Consider the following 16,668-nt stretch of genomic DNA (forward strand, 5'->3'; position numbering starts at 1 on the left):
ATCGAAGCCATTTTAACATCCTCAAAGAGAAGTTGGATTCAAACTCTGGACTATGAAGGAGTTCTCTTTTGATGTAGAAGATGTTTTATAATGGGTCACTCGACTGTTCATTCCCTTCCAGAATTCCATTGAGAAAAAGGTTGTCTCCTTGGTGGAGCAGTGCTTCAGTCCAACATTATACTATAATGAAGAAATCTGAGACTCAAAGAAGTTCCCTAGCTATGAATTCCTAGGTTTAGGATTCTTCATAATCTGATTTGGTTTCTGTTGATAGGTTTGTAAGGGGAAATCCTCCAGATTATACTATGGTTGTCTCAATTGTTTGTGGGAAATTGTCTCAAATTGAATTTGTTGGTAATAGAATTAATGTTGGAGATTGTGTTTGTGGTGCATCTTCATCTATTATTGACCATATCTTATGGTCGTCGGGTCTTATGCTTGACTCTAAGGTGTTGGTTTTCCAATTCAAAGTGCTAGAATTCCAATGATAGATTTGCTAACATGATAAGACGAGGTTACTAAGGTGGAAGGCAGTTGGACTATTATGAATGGGACAAAAATCTAAAAAGTCCTCACACTCATTTGATATGACCCTTCGATATCCCAAGGGTAAGAACAAAAGTAAATGCTAATGATGTGTGTTTGTGGATGTTTCGGTTGATGTCTTCTTTGGCCCCTTCTTTTTCTTTTGGTTGCTTGCTTTCTTTTTCAAGTAATGTTAGGTTTAGGTTGTGGGAGCTTGTTGTTAAACTCTCACCTTGTTCTATGTTCCATTCTTTGTTGAAGTTGTATCTTTTGTAACCATCTTGTAAAAGGGTTTCAAGTCTCTTTAAAAGCTACTTTTGGTCTAACTAAAAAATAAAATATCTAATCAAATGCAAACAATTTCACTAATATGTTACGTACAAAAGTCAAGCCTAGGAGGTAATGTTATGTGTCTCAGAATAATATTAAGAAAGTGAAAAAAACAATCTCCTTTAGAAATGACTTCGTTAGAAGAGCACATGTACCAAATTCATCTCAATTGGCAATAACCTACTACCCTACCTATTGATCTCTCTATATCGTCTTATATAAACATTCCTTCAATCAAATAATTATACTTTCAAAAGGAATTTTTGACAAACCAAGATAAACAAGATACCAAGCTCATCAATCAAATCCAAGTACATTGCATCCTTTGCATTTCCCAAGCTTCATAGTGTGCTTATATAAAGGCGTATATAACAAAAGCTTGTACAAGAGCTAATTAGTACCTCCTAAAGAAAGTATATATAAAGGCTAATTAATATTCTCTACAAGGATGTGTGATCTTTCAGAAGTCATGTTGTAGTGCTCAATTGATTTTAGTATTGTAATGTTGCATCATATAGACCTACCCAATAAAAAATACTAGAATACATAGAATACAACATAGAGAACGATCCTATGATAAAATTTGGCAACACCAAAACCAAGTATCAGCTTGGATATTCAACCCTATCAAATATTTTTCATAAACAGTAAGTAAAATCAGATCAGTGACATCTAACTGAATTAAACATCAAAGTATCAATTTTAGGCATCTACTCTACTATCGAGGTGAAAATTTTGGCATAGCCTCCTTTCTGTGAGGATGAGATGCCAATGCTACTAGATATTTAACTAATGAAACAAAGTTTAAGCTATTTAGCCAACTTGAAATAAGGAAAAAAAACTAACTATTAAAAAGGCAGAAACAAATCAGAAAGTTGAACTCAAATGCAGAATTATGCAAGGGACGGCCAAAATCACTATCAATTTTAAAGAGATGATAGGAAAATTTTATAACCAATTTCCAACTTCTAGTGACTCTAAAAATTATTCATCTTATTGAAGCAGGTGACCACTCCATATATAGCATAGCTTATGAGTTCGATTGGCCCATTTCTTGGTGTATTTACTGCATAACAATAATATCACAAGACTAAAATGTGTGAAAAAACAACCCAACCCTAAATGAAAGTAGGTACTATGCTAAAAACTTGATTTGTCTCTTGGTAAAGGATCCTCACAAGCATATGAACTCCAAACACTAAGTTGCAATAAAACATGAGGAAAAAAAGGATGAAACCACCATTTTTCAAAATAAGAAACACAAGTAAAATAGTAGAAAGGATTGTGATGCTTGTTAAACAACAGTGCTTCACAACCAACATTTAGGTAAACCAAGAGCAAAGATCAGAGCATAATCTCATTCACTAACTAGGTATTTTTGTTTCCTTATGAAATGGAAGTGTTACTGCCTGCATCAACATGCAACAGTTGCAGATTTCAACCCTGTAACTCAACCTTGAGGCAAGGCTTAATTTTCCCTAAATGGGCTTCAAATTATATTTATTTTTGTTTGTGCATCTTCCTTTTTTCTTTCCAACTAAGGAAAGAGCCTTATATGCAAAAAAAGATTCGACGTCCAATTCTTAGTCTTTCAAAATCAAATAACTTTCTCCTCTGCCTTTCATGTAAAAATATAAGTAAATGATCACATCAAACAAGTCAAATTCCTTCCTCAATCGACGAAAATAACTAAAGATTTGATTTGCTTTTTTTTCCGTTTTGACCAGCTCAGCATCATAATCCTTAACAGATTTTTCAGGACCTTGCAAAAAATAACACTTCCAGGCAGATTTCGTTCCAGTAAAACAGACTCTAAGATATATAGTAAATTTTGAATCAATTTAGGCACCATTTAGTTAGTTCATCTAAGAAGAAAGTTTGAACAAAAATATAGAGTACACATAAGGTTTAGCATTAACATGCAATTTGCCACATGTAAAGGTTAGACAAAAAAGGAAGGAAAAAATGAAAATATGGAAAAACTTTCGTCACAAATAAAATAGCAATTTTACTAGCTGGAAACTAAAAATTGCAGAGGAAAGAACTTCAACTTTGAGCTATATCGTCTTTACCCAAAGATAACAGCCAAAAGAAAATAAATTATGTAGCGGAACATAACGTTTAGGCTTTTACTTGTAGCCATAAACATGAAAAAATGATGTAGAAGACTACTAAGCTTAAATATAGATAATTGGTTTCTCATTGATCCTCCTCCCTAGGCAAAGCCAAAAGATATGCGACTAAACCCAAATATGGAATAAATCTGAGATAGCGAACAGTTTCAGCTTTACGTTCATCCAAGTTTTCAAGGTTGTCACCTATCAACCAGGGTTGAAATATACTATAAAGACAAATATCCCAAATGAAGGCATAACCTGGACGATCAGTCCCAAGATAATTCAGAAAGAAATCCCAACGGTCTTCCAGGCTGCCAAACCCAGCATTGGCTCTGCCAAAAAGTGCCCAAATTACTGAAATGACCCCCACCAAGCCACCTACGATTCCTATGGTTTGAGCACCTGATATCATTACTGATTGTAAACCAGACTTGGTCTTCGCTGAATTTGATAAAGAATCGCTGCTTCTTCCACTGAGACGGATTGCCATGTAGGGTATTAATAAAGCTGTTAACACAACAAAACCAAATAATTTTGCTTTTGAACAATAAGAAGAAATTGTATTAACATCAATCAGAGGTTAAAGTAGTTTAATGAGACTTAAAAGTACAGCAAGTCACAACAGCTAATAAGAGATGGTAAGGGGACTCCAACAACCAAAGAAATCTAAACACAAACTTAAAAGCAAAATAATCTTATAAAAGGGATTCACCCTGGACAAATAAAAAAAACTCACAACAAATCAAACTGCAATAGTATAACTAATTTTAAAAGTTAATGGACCAGGCTTTAGCATACTGTTTGTCAGAAGCATCTGAGCAACCCATAGAGCCCCAAGAGATCCTCCATAACTATGCCGCTTGCGGTCCGTAAAAAGCAGTGGAGCAAACATCAACGTCCAACCAATGACAAAATTGAATAAAGCCTCAGTAGTCTGTGATTTTCAAAGGTATCCAAATTACTAGATATTATGAGATGTGTCCGAAGGAGAAAAACAAAAGGAAAAAGAACCAAAAAATTAGTAAAAACCCAATCTAGAAAAGAACTAGATGATCTGTAAAAATTCACAAAGTAATTCTCATGCAAACTTCAAGTGTTTGTATGACTTACAGGATGAACCACAGGAGCCTCCAATAAATGAATGCCTACTGTTCTGTCCAAAATTATGATATGAATTTAGTATCAGCTGTCAGTCATGATATAAATCTAAACTTGAAATGTGTGTCTAAACCATCTTTTGACACAGGATAATTTCTGGTGGTAAGTTCTGATACAAATATGCTTTCAAAAAAATATTTAAAATTGCTGCTCGATTACCAATACAAATTAGTCATGCTTGAGCATTCCAAAATTAAAATGGAAAAAAACATCGGGAAAGATACCTTCTTAGAAGGAATCAGCCATCATGATCAATAAAGAATAATATACCTAAGTTGGCCAATGGATCAACAAAAAAGAAATTGAGTGAAAGATCCAATAGAGTTTTGATTGTTTCGGGTTTGATTGCCCAAACTGGATCACCCTGCAGAGTAAGTTCAGGCACTTAGAACTAAGTTAAAACATAATAAACTACTAAACAAAACCATGATTATAAATTAAAATTACCTAATACGGCTAGAAATGCAAGAAAATTCTGTTCACTGCACGAAGTAGCCAAAGGGCCCCTCTTTTAGATATTGCATATATCAAGCAATAGATGTGTTGATAAGTGCATTTGCTTTCACATCTACCAACAGTTACTGAGTAAAAAGCCTCCACAAGAAACTGAGTCTTTAATGAAAACCCAAATTTCAGACACTAAAAAGAACAACTGTATACTTGTCAGATATTTTCCCTATTTAGGGGGGCAGATGTGGGGATTTTGAGAGCAACTGTAAAATGGAACAGTACAAAAATATCAAGCAGAAAGTTCACAAGTTTGGCAAATGTATGCAGATATAGGATTTGAGAAGAAGAAAATGAGCAGATTCAGCAAATAGAAAAAAAAAAGTTTGATAAACCTACACAACAATGTTTCTGAAATGAAATAACTATGTTACAACAAGCATGAAAGCTAACAAGAAGATTCCAAAGACAGCAAGGACATCTAACATAAGATATCAATGCCATTGCATATAGCATAGGAAAGGATACAATAATAATTTCTACAAAGCATAAGCTTAAAATACAAATTATCAATTCTTTAGAACCTCAAAAGCTCAAAGCTTTTTGTTTTTCAAGTATAACTTTACAAAACTTTCTCAACAACCGTACACATGTTTATCTCATTTTCTAGGTAACTGAAGTTTCAACAGTGAGGACATAATCAATAAAGTTTCAATAGAAGGTGAAACTTTATTCACCAAAGCCACTGAGACTTTTGGTTAGTTAATAACCTTATTGAAGTAATCCCAAAAGTAGCAGTGGCTTTGGTGAATAAAGTTTCACCTTCCATTGAAGCTTTATTGATTATGTCCTCATTGTACAGTCCTTGGGATAATTGTTGCACAAGGGACAGGGAAGGAATAGGAAGCATAAAAGTAGGTGGCACAGTGGAATAAATAGTGGACATAGTAGTATCAAAGGAATGGGCATTGGCATACTCCCTCATTGTTGGGCACACAGCTGTCTCGTGACATCTACCAATATGATCTTCTTACCTATAGGATATTTAGGAAGTCTAGGTCTTCCTAAAAACCTTATATTCTTAAAAATGTAAGCTTTGCGAATTGGATAAACCAATACCCATATTCTTTAATCAGCTGCATTGCTTCATTTGACAGATTTTTTTCTAGATCTCCTTCCAGCATTCTTGTGATAAGAATTGTGAAGTAATCATTGACACTCCTGCAGTGAGGATAAACCAATACCCATATTCTTTAATCAGCTGCATTGCTTCATTTAACAGATTTTTTTCTAGATCTCCTTGCAGCATTCTTATGATAATAATAGTGAAGGTGTCACTGACACTCCTGCAGTGAGAAGAATTATGCGATTAGAGCTGGGGATAACAGTCCCAAACCTTAAATCACTCAGGAGCATTTCCAACAGGGCCCACACAAGTCATCACCAGTATCTCAAATTTCTAAGACGTACACTACATACGAAGTCATGTCAAAAATCAGTGTGTTTGTTAACATTGTGACTTGAGCGAGGAGGTCATCTACTTCTTCGAAAAAATAGAAATCTATCCTTCAAAAGAAATCTATCCTTCAAAGTTGGAATCAGAACTCAATCCCTTGGGCCTTTATTCTACTAAACAAAGTTATCATGTCATTTATCTCAACAATAAAGTCACTCCCGTATAAGGTCTTAGCCCCCACCTTGTATTAGTAGCCTCTAAAAACCTATCAGGCATGTGAGCAACGTTTTCTTGGCTTCATCTTTGGTTACAATGTCATAGGTTATTACTCGGTAAGTTAGGACTCTTGAAGTCTCTATGACTGCTTCAATTGATAGGTTGCCAAGATTCTACCAGTTGGAGCAACAATCTTTCATGAGGCAGTTAGATAATTGATAAGTAAGAGGTACTTTTCGCAGCAAGTCAAATTGTGATATTGCTAGCAGGATTCAACTATGTAGTTTTGAGTCACACTCGTTAACCCATGTTTCATAAGTAGTGCTTTACAAGAACCTATCCCTCGCAAGAATGAATGGAACACCTTAGCACTCATTGTAAGTGCTAAGGTGTTCCATTCTTTCTTGGAGAGATAGGTTCTTGTAAACCACTACTCATGAAACATGGGTCAATGAGTTTGACTGTTGAAACTACAGAGTTGAATCTTGATAGCAATATCACAAGTTAGATAATGCTTATTACATTCAACACTTAGGTTTGGACATTGGACAGATGATGGGAAGCCGGCAGCTTGGGAAATCCATTTTGCCACTAATTTCTTTGTCTTTTCAAAAAGATTTTTCCAATGCATTATTTCCTTGAAATCTTATATCTTTATGTTTTGAGTTTGTGTCTCCTATTACTCTCCAAATTCAGGTAAGCTTAGATGGAAAAGTAACTCTGTTGAACCCTTCATTAAGGCAGTGCTTGAAACCATAGTTTGCAGACTCAGACTCGGACTCAGAGAGTACTCAGCAAGCCCAAAATTCTCAACTTGGAGGAAACTCAACAAAATCTTGGCAACTTAGAATTAAAATTTAGAATCTCTTTAAAAGACATATTTCTTTGTTAAATTCAATTACAAAATGTATTAAATTAAAAAATGATATCTTGCAAGTGAAAATGCATGATATTATAGCAAAAACACCATGTGAAAAACACTTTTTAACCAACGTTTTACTTGCATCAACATTTTTGTCCATGGTTTTTTGTAATTATAAATAAGCGAGAGTTGAACTTGTGAGTACTCAGCCAACAATAATGAGAATACTCCAAAGAGTTTGCAAACTGTGCTTGAAACCTTTGCAGCTTTACACATTTTGGACTCTATATAAAAAGTTCTCTAATCGATGATCTAAATAACCATTATTCAGTGTAACACCAGCACTGGGGTACATCGGGATGCCAGGATCTTAGGACAAGATTCTAGGACGGGGGAAAATGGGTCTCAATTTTGAGGCAGTGGGGGGGCAATGACAAGGAGATGCTAGGACAGGGAGGGGTGTTGTATACTATACATATATAACTTAAAATTGTAGAAATGAAATGATGTTTCAATATAACATACCAAACTGAAACACTTTAACATAGCATTTTGCAACAGAAACTAGAACAATTGAACATTTAACGTAGTAATATAGCACATACCCAATAAAAACATTCAAAAATCAAAATTCAAATAAAATTTCAAGTACTCTTCCCAGCAGCAGTGTTGTTATGCAATACAGGCAGGGGTACTCAGGTACTCCAAGTACCCAATGTAGGGACGTCTCGGGGACGGGTACTTCAAGGTTTGAAGGAGGGGGGGGGGGGGGAGGGTGCGAGATGAGTCCCCAGGTTTCACTATCATTATGCTCTTGGCATCAAGACTCAACAGTAATCATTTTCAAAATATTAGTTTATATTGTGAAATTGACTATTAGGAATGAATTTGTGCAAATTATTTCATTTATTAAGATCATATAACTTTCATACTCTCAAAACACACATTACGAATCAGAACTCGCTTTTAGTACCATTTTATGCAGTTGTGGAGCCTTGAAAAGGAATTAGACGATTGCGCAAATCTTGAGTGTTGTGGAACCTATAAAAATTTTGGTTCCTAGCCTTCCTAGACCTTTTAGGTCATGCAAAATAAATTTTAAAAACCCTTGTTGCCTTGAGAGCCTAGCCTAAAACCCTAAAACTTAGCAGTTTTAATTTTCAGTTGACTAGCTAGCCTGATAACTAGCTCATTACGTCCTCACTTGAAGGGTATGAAGTTGTTGACCCACCAGCCCCCCTTTGTTCTAAGCTCTAACAACCAAATGTCTCATCAGATTTAATTTTTCCAAAGTCTTTAAATGTTATTATCTTGTGTCTGCTTTTTGGTTTTGTTGGCCAACGGAGATGATCGTACAGCCACCATGAGACTGCAAGCCTCAAATTCATCACCCATGTCAACATCACAATGTTGTGCAAACTAAGTAATCTAGACTAGGATCCAGTTGGCCATGTCAAGCATAAATATCAATTTTGATTGGAGCATGGCCTCACAACATCAAGACTGAACCTTGCGTCATTGCATAATGAGGACTTGTTAGTTTTAAACTTTGAGCCCATAAATTAAGATAAACAGCAATAAGGAATAGACAAAAAATTACCCTTCGAAAAACCTTCCACTTGATGAGAAAAATCCAACCACACAACTAAAATATCACTATATTGATAATAAAAAGTTGTAGTACAAAAACTTTTCACTTGATTGCTTACAATGAACTGGGCAATCATATAAATAGATTGAACTGAGACTCTGCAGTTTACGCACAAAGGTCTCTTCAAACTTCTAATACTAGACCCTTCAAATTTCCAAATATTCAACATTTCATATTTCCATACACATGCCTCTTTGCATGATGTATGACACGTCATTTTACATTATATTAACTTAAATAATACCACAAATGTCTTCTTCAACTGAAGTTGACCATAACGATCATAACATTCACATTTCTATTTTATAAAAACAGAGATAAAGATCTCTATCACCACTACAATCTTCAACATTTAGGATTGTTAATATTTAGATTAATAATCAATATATAACGTAAATAGATTATGCAAGTAGATAATATTAATATTAATAATAAATATAATTAATTTAAACTATATTAAATTAATTAATATAATTAATAAAATATATATTATTAATATATTTGAATTATTTATGAAAGGACGCGACTCTAGAGAGAAAATTATATATATAGACATTGAGAAAGGAATACGATGATATATATATGGAGGAAATATATATACAAACCAGTTTACAGAAAGTCAAAATAGAGAAATTTATATTAATAAATTAATGTCTTGACAAGGAACATTACAATTGGTATCAAAGCATCGTCCTTGCCATCTTGTTGGGTATAAGATTTTGAGAAAATCCTCTGCTATTACGTTCCAGTTTTTTACAGCGATTTTGTTGGGAGAAATTGAAATATTTTTATATCTCATCGCAAAAGCCATATTCATTGGTGAAGATCTGATTCAATTATTGGATCAAGAGCTTGCATTATTTCCAGAATTTGAAGTTGAATATTTTTATGCCTTGTCGTGAAGGTGTAATGTACCCATTTTTGTCAGCATCAGAGTTTTAGGGATTAACATGTTATTGTGATCCTCATAGGTCAATTATTGTGGATTGAGGGTATTCTGAGGCAATGGCTTGGCTTGGGAGGATCTTGTCTCTTCCACAATTCAATAAGCTACAGGTTGGTTTTCATTTGGCTCAGATTGGACTTCATTTGGGCTTGGATTTGTGTACTTACTATTTTTGGTAAGTTGGGTGTTGATTGAGATGGACCCTTTTTATTTTTGGAAAATGCATTTGGTCACATGGAGAAATGATAGGTGTGACTCCTATTTCAAACGGCATATTTAAATGATCATCATTTTGGGAGTTAATATATTTTTAGTGGTCAAATTATTATTAAATCATTAAATTGCTTATTATAAAGTTATAATTTAACTTTAGAATTTCACTTAAGTTGAGGGTTGAGTCATCATTGGAAGGGGCCATTTATTATATGTCGAAGCCAAGTATTAAATATTTCAAGTGATGTTTTGTTGGAAAGTTTCAAGGGCTAAGTTCATTTGGGAAACTTTCCGAGATTCTAAAGTTGAGTTCTTTGGGAAACTTTATCAACAAAGCATTATAAATATGAGCTCAATTCATTGGAAAAAACATGTTTAAATATTTATTTTCTTCTGTTGCCTTTGTGGCTTTCTGAGGTACCGAATTTTGTTGCCCTTGCTAAGGTATATGGGAAGCTAAGGAGTGTTTTTGAATCATTGTTGAGGTAAAGTGATTCCATTGTTATTATGTGTGGTTGGGAGTATTGCATTTGCAACTGTGATTGCAAATAGTTATTACTTCTCTACTGTTGCTTCTGTATATGAGAAGTTAATTTATGCTGATGAGATCATAGAACTTGTTGGTTGCTGACGAATTAATACATATCTATGATTTGTTCATGAGAAAGTCAAGAGTGCATTTGAGAGGCTGCCGATCCTGTTAGTGGAGCATTTGGCTTTTTCCTGCCTGTGGCTTCCTGATAACAGGCCTGCAATACATATCAGAGGAGGTGTTTCATTATAGAGAATTTGTGCTACTGTATAAGGGACTGCATTTCATAAAGTGAGACCTGCATCAATTCTCCTGGGCATATATGGTCTGATCTGAAGCCTGCATTTATATATTGGAGGCTTGGGATGGTTGAATAGAGATCTGTGGTTGCTATTGGGAACCTGCAATTCATTATTTTGGGCCTGCATTTGTATTTCAGACAGCCACATTGACTGCGGTGGCTTGGTCAATGAATTTCTGGGAGCTGTGAACTGTTGGAATATAAATCAAATTGACAAAGGCTGCATGGATTAAAGAGTCCTTGAACGTGCCTTTAATCAGGTTCCTCATAATTATATTTGCGTTTGTAATTCCAATTGTCATAGCAATCAGATTGAATGAAAGCATCGTAATCCCCTTCTCCTACAACGATCATGCTCTATTCTAATTTGCACGAATTCTGTCACGTTAAGCACTAGTGTTCCATATAAAGCGAAGTTGATAATTGGGTAGATAATCCTCTATCCTGTAATATCTTCCAACCATAATGGGAAAAGATTTGATGCTTTACCAATGATTGGCCACAGTTTGGGATCTGATGAAAATGCATGGTACACGATTTTCTCCTATATACCAGTGTAAATGAAATGAGTGAGGAATAAACCATACGGATTGAGTTCGCCAAAATATGAGCACTGCATTATCTTAAGGTATATGTTATAATGATGCCAGTTTAGTCATCACCATGTTATTATGGGACAGACACACACGATTATTACACAGATAACTGAAGAGGAGAGGAAGAGTTTAAGGTGATATTTTTGCCAAAATACAAGCACTGCATTATCTTGAGGTATACGTTATAATGATGCCAGTTTAGTCATCACCACGTTATTATGGGACAGACACACACAATTATTCCGCAGATAACTGAAGATGAAAGGAAGAGTTTAAGGTGATATTTTATGAGTAACAAGCCTCCAAAAAAGAAAAACAATATCGCATTTTTCACACCAAATCCTAATCAAGATATATCATCTACAGCGAGTGCTTTCCAGTGAATGATGACCATCAAATATTTTGAAGTGTTTGATATGTTCTCTGTTGGGGATAAGACTAGCATCTCTAATCATTAAGTTTGCCATGAAGAAGAAACAACAATTATTCAGGAGGCCGCATAAGACTGTATAAACAATAATATATGTTTCTATGAGAGAGACGAGATTGAGGGGACCTAAGACCACAGTGTCCTACAGATTGTGAAATAAGTATAAAATGAGCCAAGATATGATACATAGAAACATTTGGCAAGTATTATTAATAATTAGCATGCTCATTATGTTGGCCATATATAACACTATATAATCATTATATATGCGTTTCCAAGACAAATTGCATCAAGAATCAGAAACACTAAATAATCATTATATATCCATTTCCAAGACTAATTGCACCAGGAATCGAAAAGGGTGGGATAGATGATAAATAATAGTGCTATGGGAAATAAATCATTGGAGCCAAAGAATTGTATGCCCTGTGCATTCTATTTCTCCTAATTGCAGCCTCCAGAAATCTGAAACAGCATGCCATCTGGTGGTGATTTATATTTTCCACTGAAAGGGACAGAAGAGTGAATTTAAAATCTAAGAACAACATTATTGCTTTTAAGCTTATACAAATCCAGAGGTTCTACTATTCATTCCGCAGGGAATTGTCATTCTCAGACAGCTGCAAGTAAGAGACTGGAAATTGTACGCTCCTAAGTTTAACACTCAAGACAAAGTCTCATGAAGAGTATTGACCCTTGATGCAGATAGAGAGTGCATGAAATGGTATCGAACAATAGTGAAGTTGTTTGTGGGAACCAAAAAGGATGGGGTCATACCTTATGGTAGTGGAGTACAGCTCAGGCCAAAGAGAGTTAGTGCTAGTATAACTCTTGGCTATAGCACTCATAACATATCCTTGATCAGAAAATAATTTTACTTCATGGATGCCTTAGTCCCAGTGATTGTGGTTACCTACAGTTCTGATGTTTGAAAAAGATTGTTGCACTCTTTCCTTTGGGCAAGTATGATTAATCAATTGAATAATATCCATGCTCAGTCCCATTATAAAATCTAGGCTAGAAAGAATAGGGTAGGGATACAATATGGAAAAGGCCTGTAGAAATCCCGCCAATGAGTTATCTCAAGATGGGTAAAGGGTCAGTGTCCCAAAGATGCACGTCCAAGATGGGTTTAAGGGCTTGGATCCACAATAACTTTGAGGGAGACCATTGAGTTTGGTGTCAAAGTGATCTATTGTATTTCATCAATCTTTCTAGGCTAGAGTTATAACCAAGATAGCATGACCCTTTCAAATAGAGTTTATTACTTACCTATAAGGGTAGCCTCGGGAAAGAGAACAAAGGAGTATTTTGGTAAAGGCTAGTGCAAATCCAGGCAATCGGTTGTTCCGAGACAGGTAAGGATCAGTGTCCCAAAGATGCCTTGAGTGTTATTACTTACAGGATCTCTGATAGAAATACTGGTAAAGATAATTACAGTCTTACCTTTCTTCATGCTGGTGTATAAATGTTCAGATTCAATCTTCAATAGCCAATGCTGACAACGTGTACTTTGAAACTGCAGGTTAAAGAACGATCTTGGGATTCCAAGTTTTGTGATCATATATATCATATAGAAGAGACATGACCCTACATGGTCATGATTTATACCATAAGCTCTAATTTGTTAAGGATAACTAGCCTGATACTTATCAGGTGTTATACACAGCAATACAACAAGCCTGATACTTATCGGATGTGATACAAACATTGTATATGTATCCAAAATGTACAGCGATTATAATCAGACTTTGTCTGAGATCATATACAGCCCAATTCATTATTGGATGCTTGCATGAAGTTAAGACATAGCAAGATCAATGATAAGAACCTGATCCCTAATTGGGGTAACAGCAAGTGTCATCAGCCAACCTGATATGAATCGGAGGCAATCATTAAACTCAGATACTTCCCGATCCCTAATCGGTGTAACAGCAAGTGTCATCAGCCAACCCGATCTGAATCGGAGGCAATAATAAAACTCAGATACTTTATATATATATATATATATATATATATATATGCACAGGTATGTATAATCTGATGATTACTTTGACAAATGCTAAACTTCAATGCTCCCTCTTTAGCAAGCGTGAAGTAATAATCCAGATATCTAATCTTAACACATTATTTGACACTACCACTCTAAGAATAGAGACTCATCAAATAATTTAAGTTTTCATGCAATGAAGATTATCAAGCATAAGATATGATCTCTAATTGTCCGAAACAATATCTATAGTAATCATAACTTGTTTTGTTATTCATGACTTCTGATAAAATCATAACACTATCATAATAACAGGCCTATCATTTGTAAGATTGTCACCTTACAAATATTACCTTTTGAATGCATATGTCAATGAAAGATCGTCACCTCTCATTACATATCTGAATCAAAATTGAACAAGTACAAAACACATATATATATTGAAATTAAAACAATATTCAACATTACAAATAAATCATACCAAGTTTTCCTCTAAAGTATTGCAACTTTATCTTTACCTGTAATGGACACCCAGGAATGCCCAAAAGCTGAACCAAAGCTGGAATTATATTAATTCTAAAAATGCTGCAATCAAGTACAAAGAGATGTATTCCAAAGGCCAAACCCTAAGGGAATGACGTCTAGAATGTTACAAGAGAGGATGAACGTCCTCTAATGCCAAGAAAGATATGTGATTCACACATCCAAACTCTTATCAAATGCAATTCACAATCAAATACATGGCAGATTTATCAACTCACTAATTACTTCAGCATTATTGACATAATACTCCAGCACATGCTTTCGAACTTGCTGCTACAGTACTTTGTCCTTCAATCAGTCCACTACCTTCGTAATATCATTCTCTCAAAGCGGCATAAGCGTCGGACAAGTAGTGAAGAAGATATGAGCAAAATACCAAATCCGCTTGTAGCCGGAAATGCAACTAAACTGCCTGATAATGAAGCCGATAACAAAGAATTCCAAAGGCCAAACCCCAAGGGAATGACGTCTAGAATGTTACAAGAGAGGATAAACGTCCTCAAATGCCAAGAACGGAGCTGCAACTCACACACCAATTTCTTCTCATATTCAACCTGCCTAATGAAGCCACAAATGCTTCCTTTTATTCTATTTCCAAGGGTCCGCTCAACTCATATGGGCAATGTGGGATAAAAGATGTGTACTATATAAAACATATATTAAAATACCCCTTATGTCTCCCTTAGGTACACACTACCATAAAATAAATATTAAAGTAACACTTTAATATTTTACAATTAACTAGACGTTACTTTAATAAAACTTCAGGCATTAAAATGTATTAGCAATCGGACTCCGAATAATGCGAGTGATAGCTCATCGGAAAGCTCTCACCGAGGAGTATCGAATTCCAATCACCAAAATTGACCTGCACTATGTCCTGCCGACTTACTAAAAATAGTAAGTATGCCTGAAACTGAGTAAATCAACTTCGTTTTGGCCCAAACTGGAAATGACTAGGCCAAAACACTCCAGGATCCCATTAAACCCTTTGTTAGCCCTCAGGACCATGTAGAACAAGGCTAACGCACACACACTTGGTCAACTGCTAAAAGATGAGATCATTACATTACCAAAGGCTTGGTAAATATATCAACAGATTGTTCATTAGTACTGATGTACTCTAATCTGATAATATTTCGATCCACCATGTTCCTGATGTAATAATAGGAAACTTCAATGTGCTTGGCCCTGTTATGAAAAACTGGATTAATAGAGAGCTTAAAACAACTTTGAATATCACAATAGATAATAGTAGGCTTCAAACACTTCTTGAATAAATCAAATATCAACTTTTGTAACCACATAGCTTCTCTGGCTCCTAAAGAAGCGGCAATGTATTCTGCTTCAGTAGAACTTAGTGCAACTGAGGATTGTTTTCTGCTAAACCAGGAGATCATTCCAGAACCAAGAGTGAAGCAACATCCAGAAGTACTCCTGCAATTAGTAGAGTTGCCTGCCCTATCAGAATCTGTAAAACCATGAAGACTAGTTTCCACTTGATCATATCTAATACCCAAACCAATAGTTCCCCTTAGATACCTTAAAATATGTTTGGCTACCACCAAATGAATCTTCTTTGGAGCACAAATGAATTGACTCAAGGTGTTAGTAGCATAACAAATATCTGGACAAGTATTCACCAAATACATTAAAGAGTCAATTATTAGTCTACATAGAGTGGGATCAGCAGGTTCAGATTTGATCATATCATCTTTTAATTTATGTAGATTTAGTTCCATAGGAGTAGACACATGCCTGCAATCCATCATACCAAACTTCGTAAGAAGATCAATAGTATATTTCCCTTGATTTAGGAAGATGTAGTTTTCATTCTGCCAGAGTTCCAATCCTAGGAAATAGTGAAGAATACCCAAGTCTTTCATATCGAACTCAGCTATTAACTCTTGTTTGCATTTGCCTATTAGATGATCTTCAACTATAATTAACAAATCATCAACATATAATACTAGCATAAACATATCATCTTTATCTATTTTGAAGTATAGATTGGGACGTGATTCATTTTTAGAATACCCTAACTTCATAAGGTAGTTGTCAATTTTTTCGTACCAGGCTCGGGGAGCTTGCTTGAGCCCAATAGTGCTTTCTTTAACTTGCACACGAGTATCTTTGTTGTGAGTGGTGAACCCATCTAGTTTCTCAAAATACACTTCTTCAATTTCACCATTTAGAAATGTCGTTTTAGCATCCATTTTTATGAACTTTCCATCCTTTTGATGCAACAATAGCTAGGATGGTTCTAACAAATGTGTATCTTGCAACTGGAGCAAAAGTTTCCTCATAATCTATACCTTCCTTTTGAGAGAATCCACATGCCACAAACCTTGCCTT

The 16,668-nt window shown here is 35.1% G+C and overlaps 1 protein-coding gene across 3 annotated transcripts in view; it reads right to left on the reverse strand.

Moving 5' to 3' along the window:
- Positions 1-2,838: 2,838 nt before the first annotated feature.
- LOC149564477 (uncharacterized) overlaps positions 2,839-16,668 on the reverse strand; it is a 50,185-nt gene continuing 36,355 nt past the window's right edge. For all 3 annotated transcript variants that reach the window (XM_089818022.1, XM_089818021.1, XM_089818020.1), the window contains 4 exons: positions 4,401-4,494; positions 4,083-4,120; positions 3,771-3,906; positions 2,839-3,479 (listed from right to left, as the gene is read on the reverse strand). In XM_089818022.1, the coding sequence (XP_089674148.1) occupies positions 3,055-3,479; positions 3,771-3,906; positions 4,083-4,120; positions 4,401-4,494 (693 nt within the window). In that variant the 3' untranslated portion in view covers positions 2,839-3,054. The remainder of the gene's footprint in view (positions 3,480-3,770; positions 3,907-4,082; positions 4,121-4,400; positions 4,495-16,668) is intronic.

This window comes from Cupressus sempervirens, chromosome 3 (genome assembly GCF_028749045.1).
Source record: "Cupressus sempervirens isolate cs-2001-9-10 chromosome 3, ASM2874904v1, whole genome shotgun sequence".
Taxonomy (NCBI): Eukaryota; Viridiplantae; Streptophyta; class Pinopsida; order Cupressales; family Cupressaceae; genus Cupressus; species Cupressus sempervirens.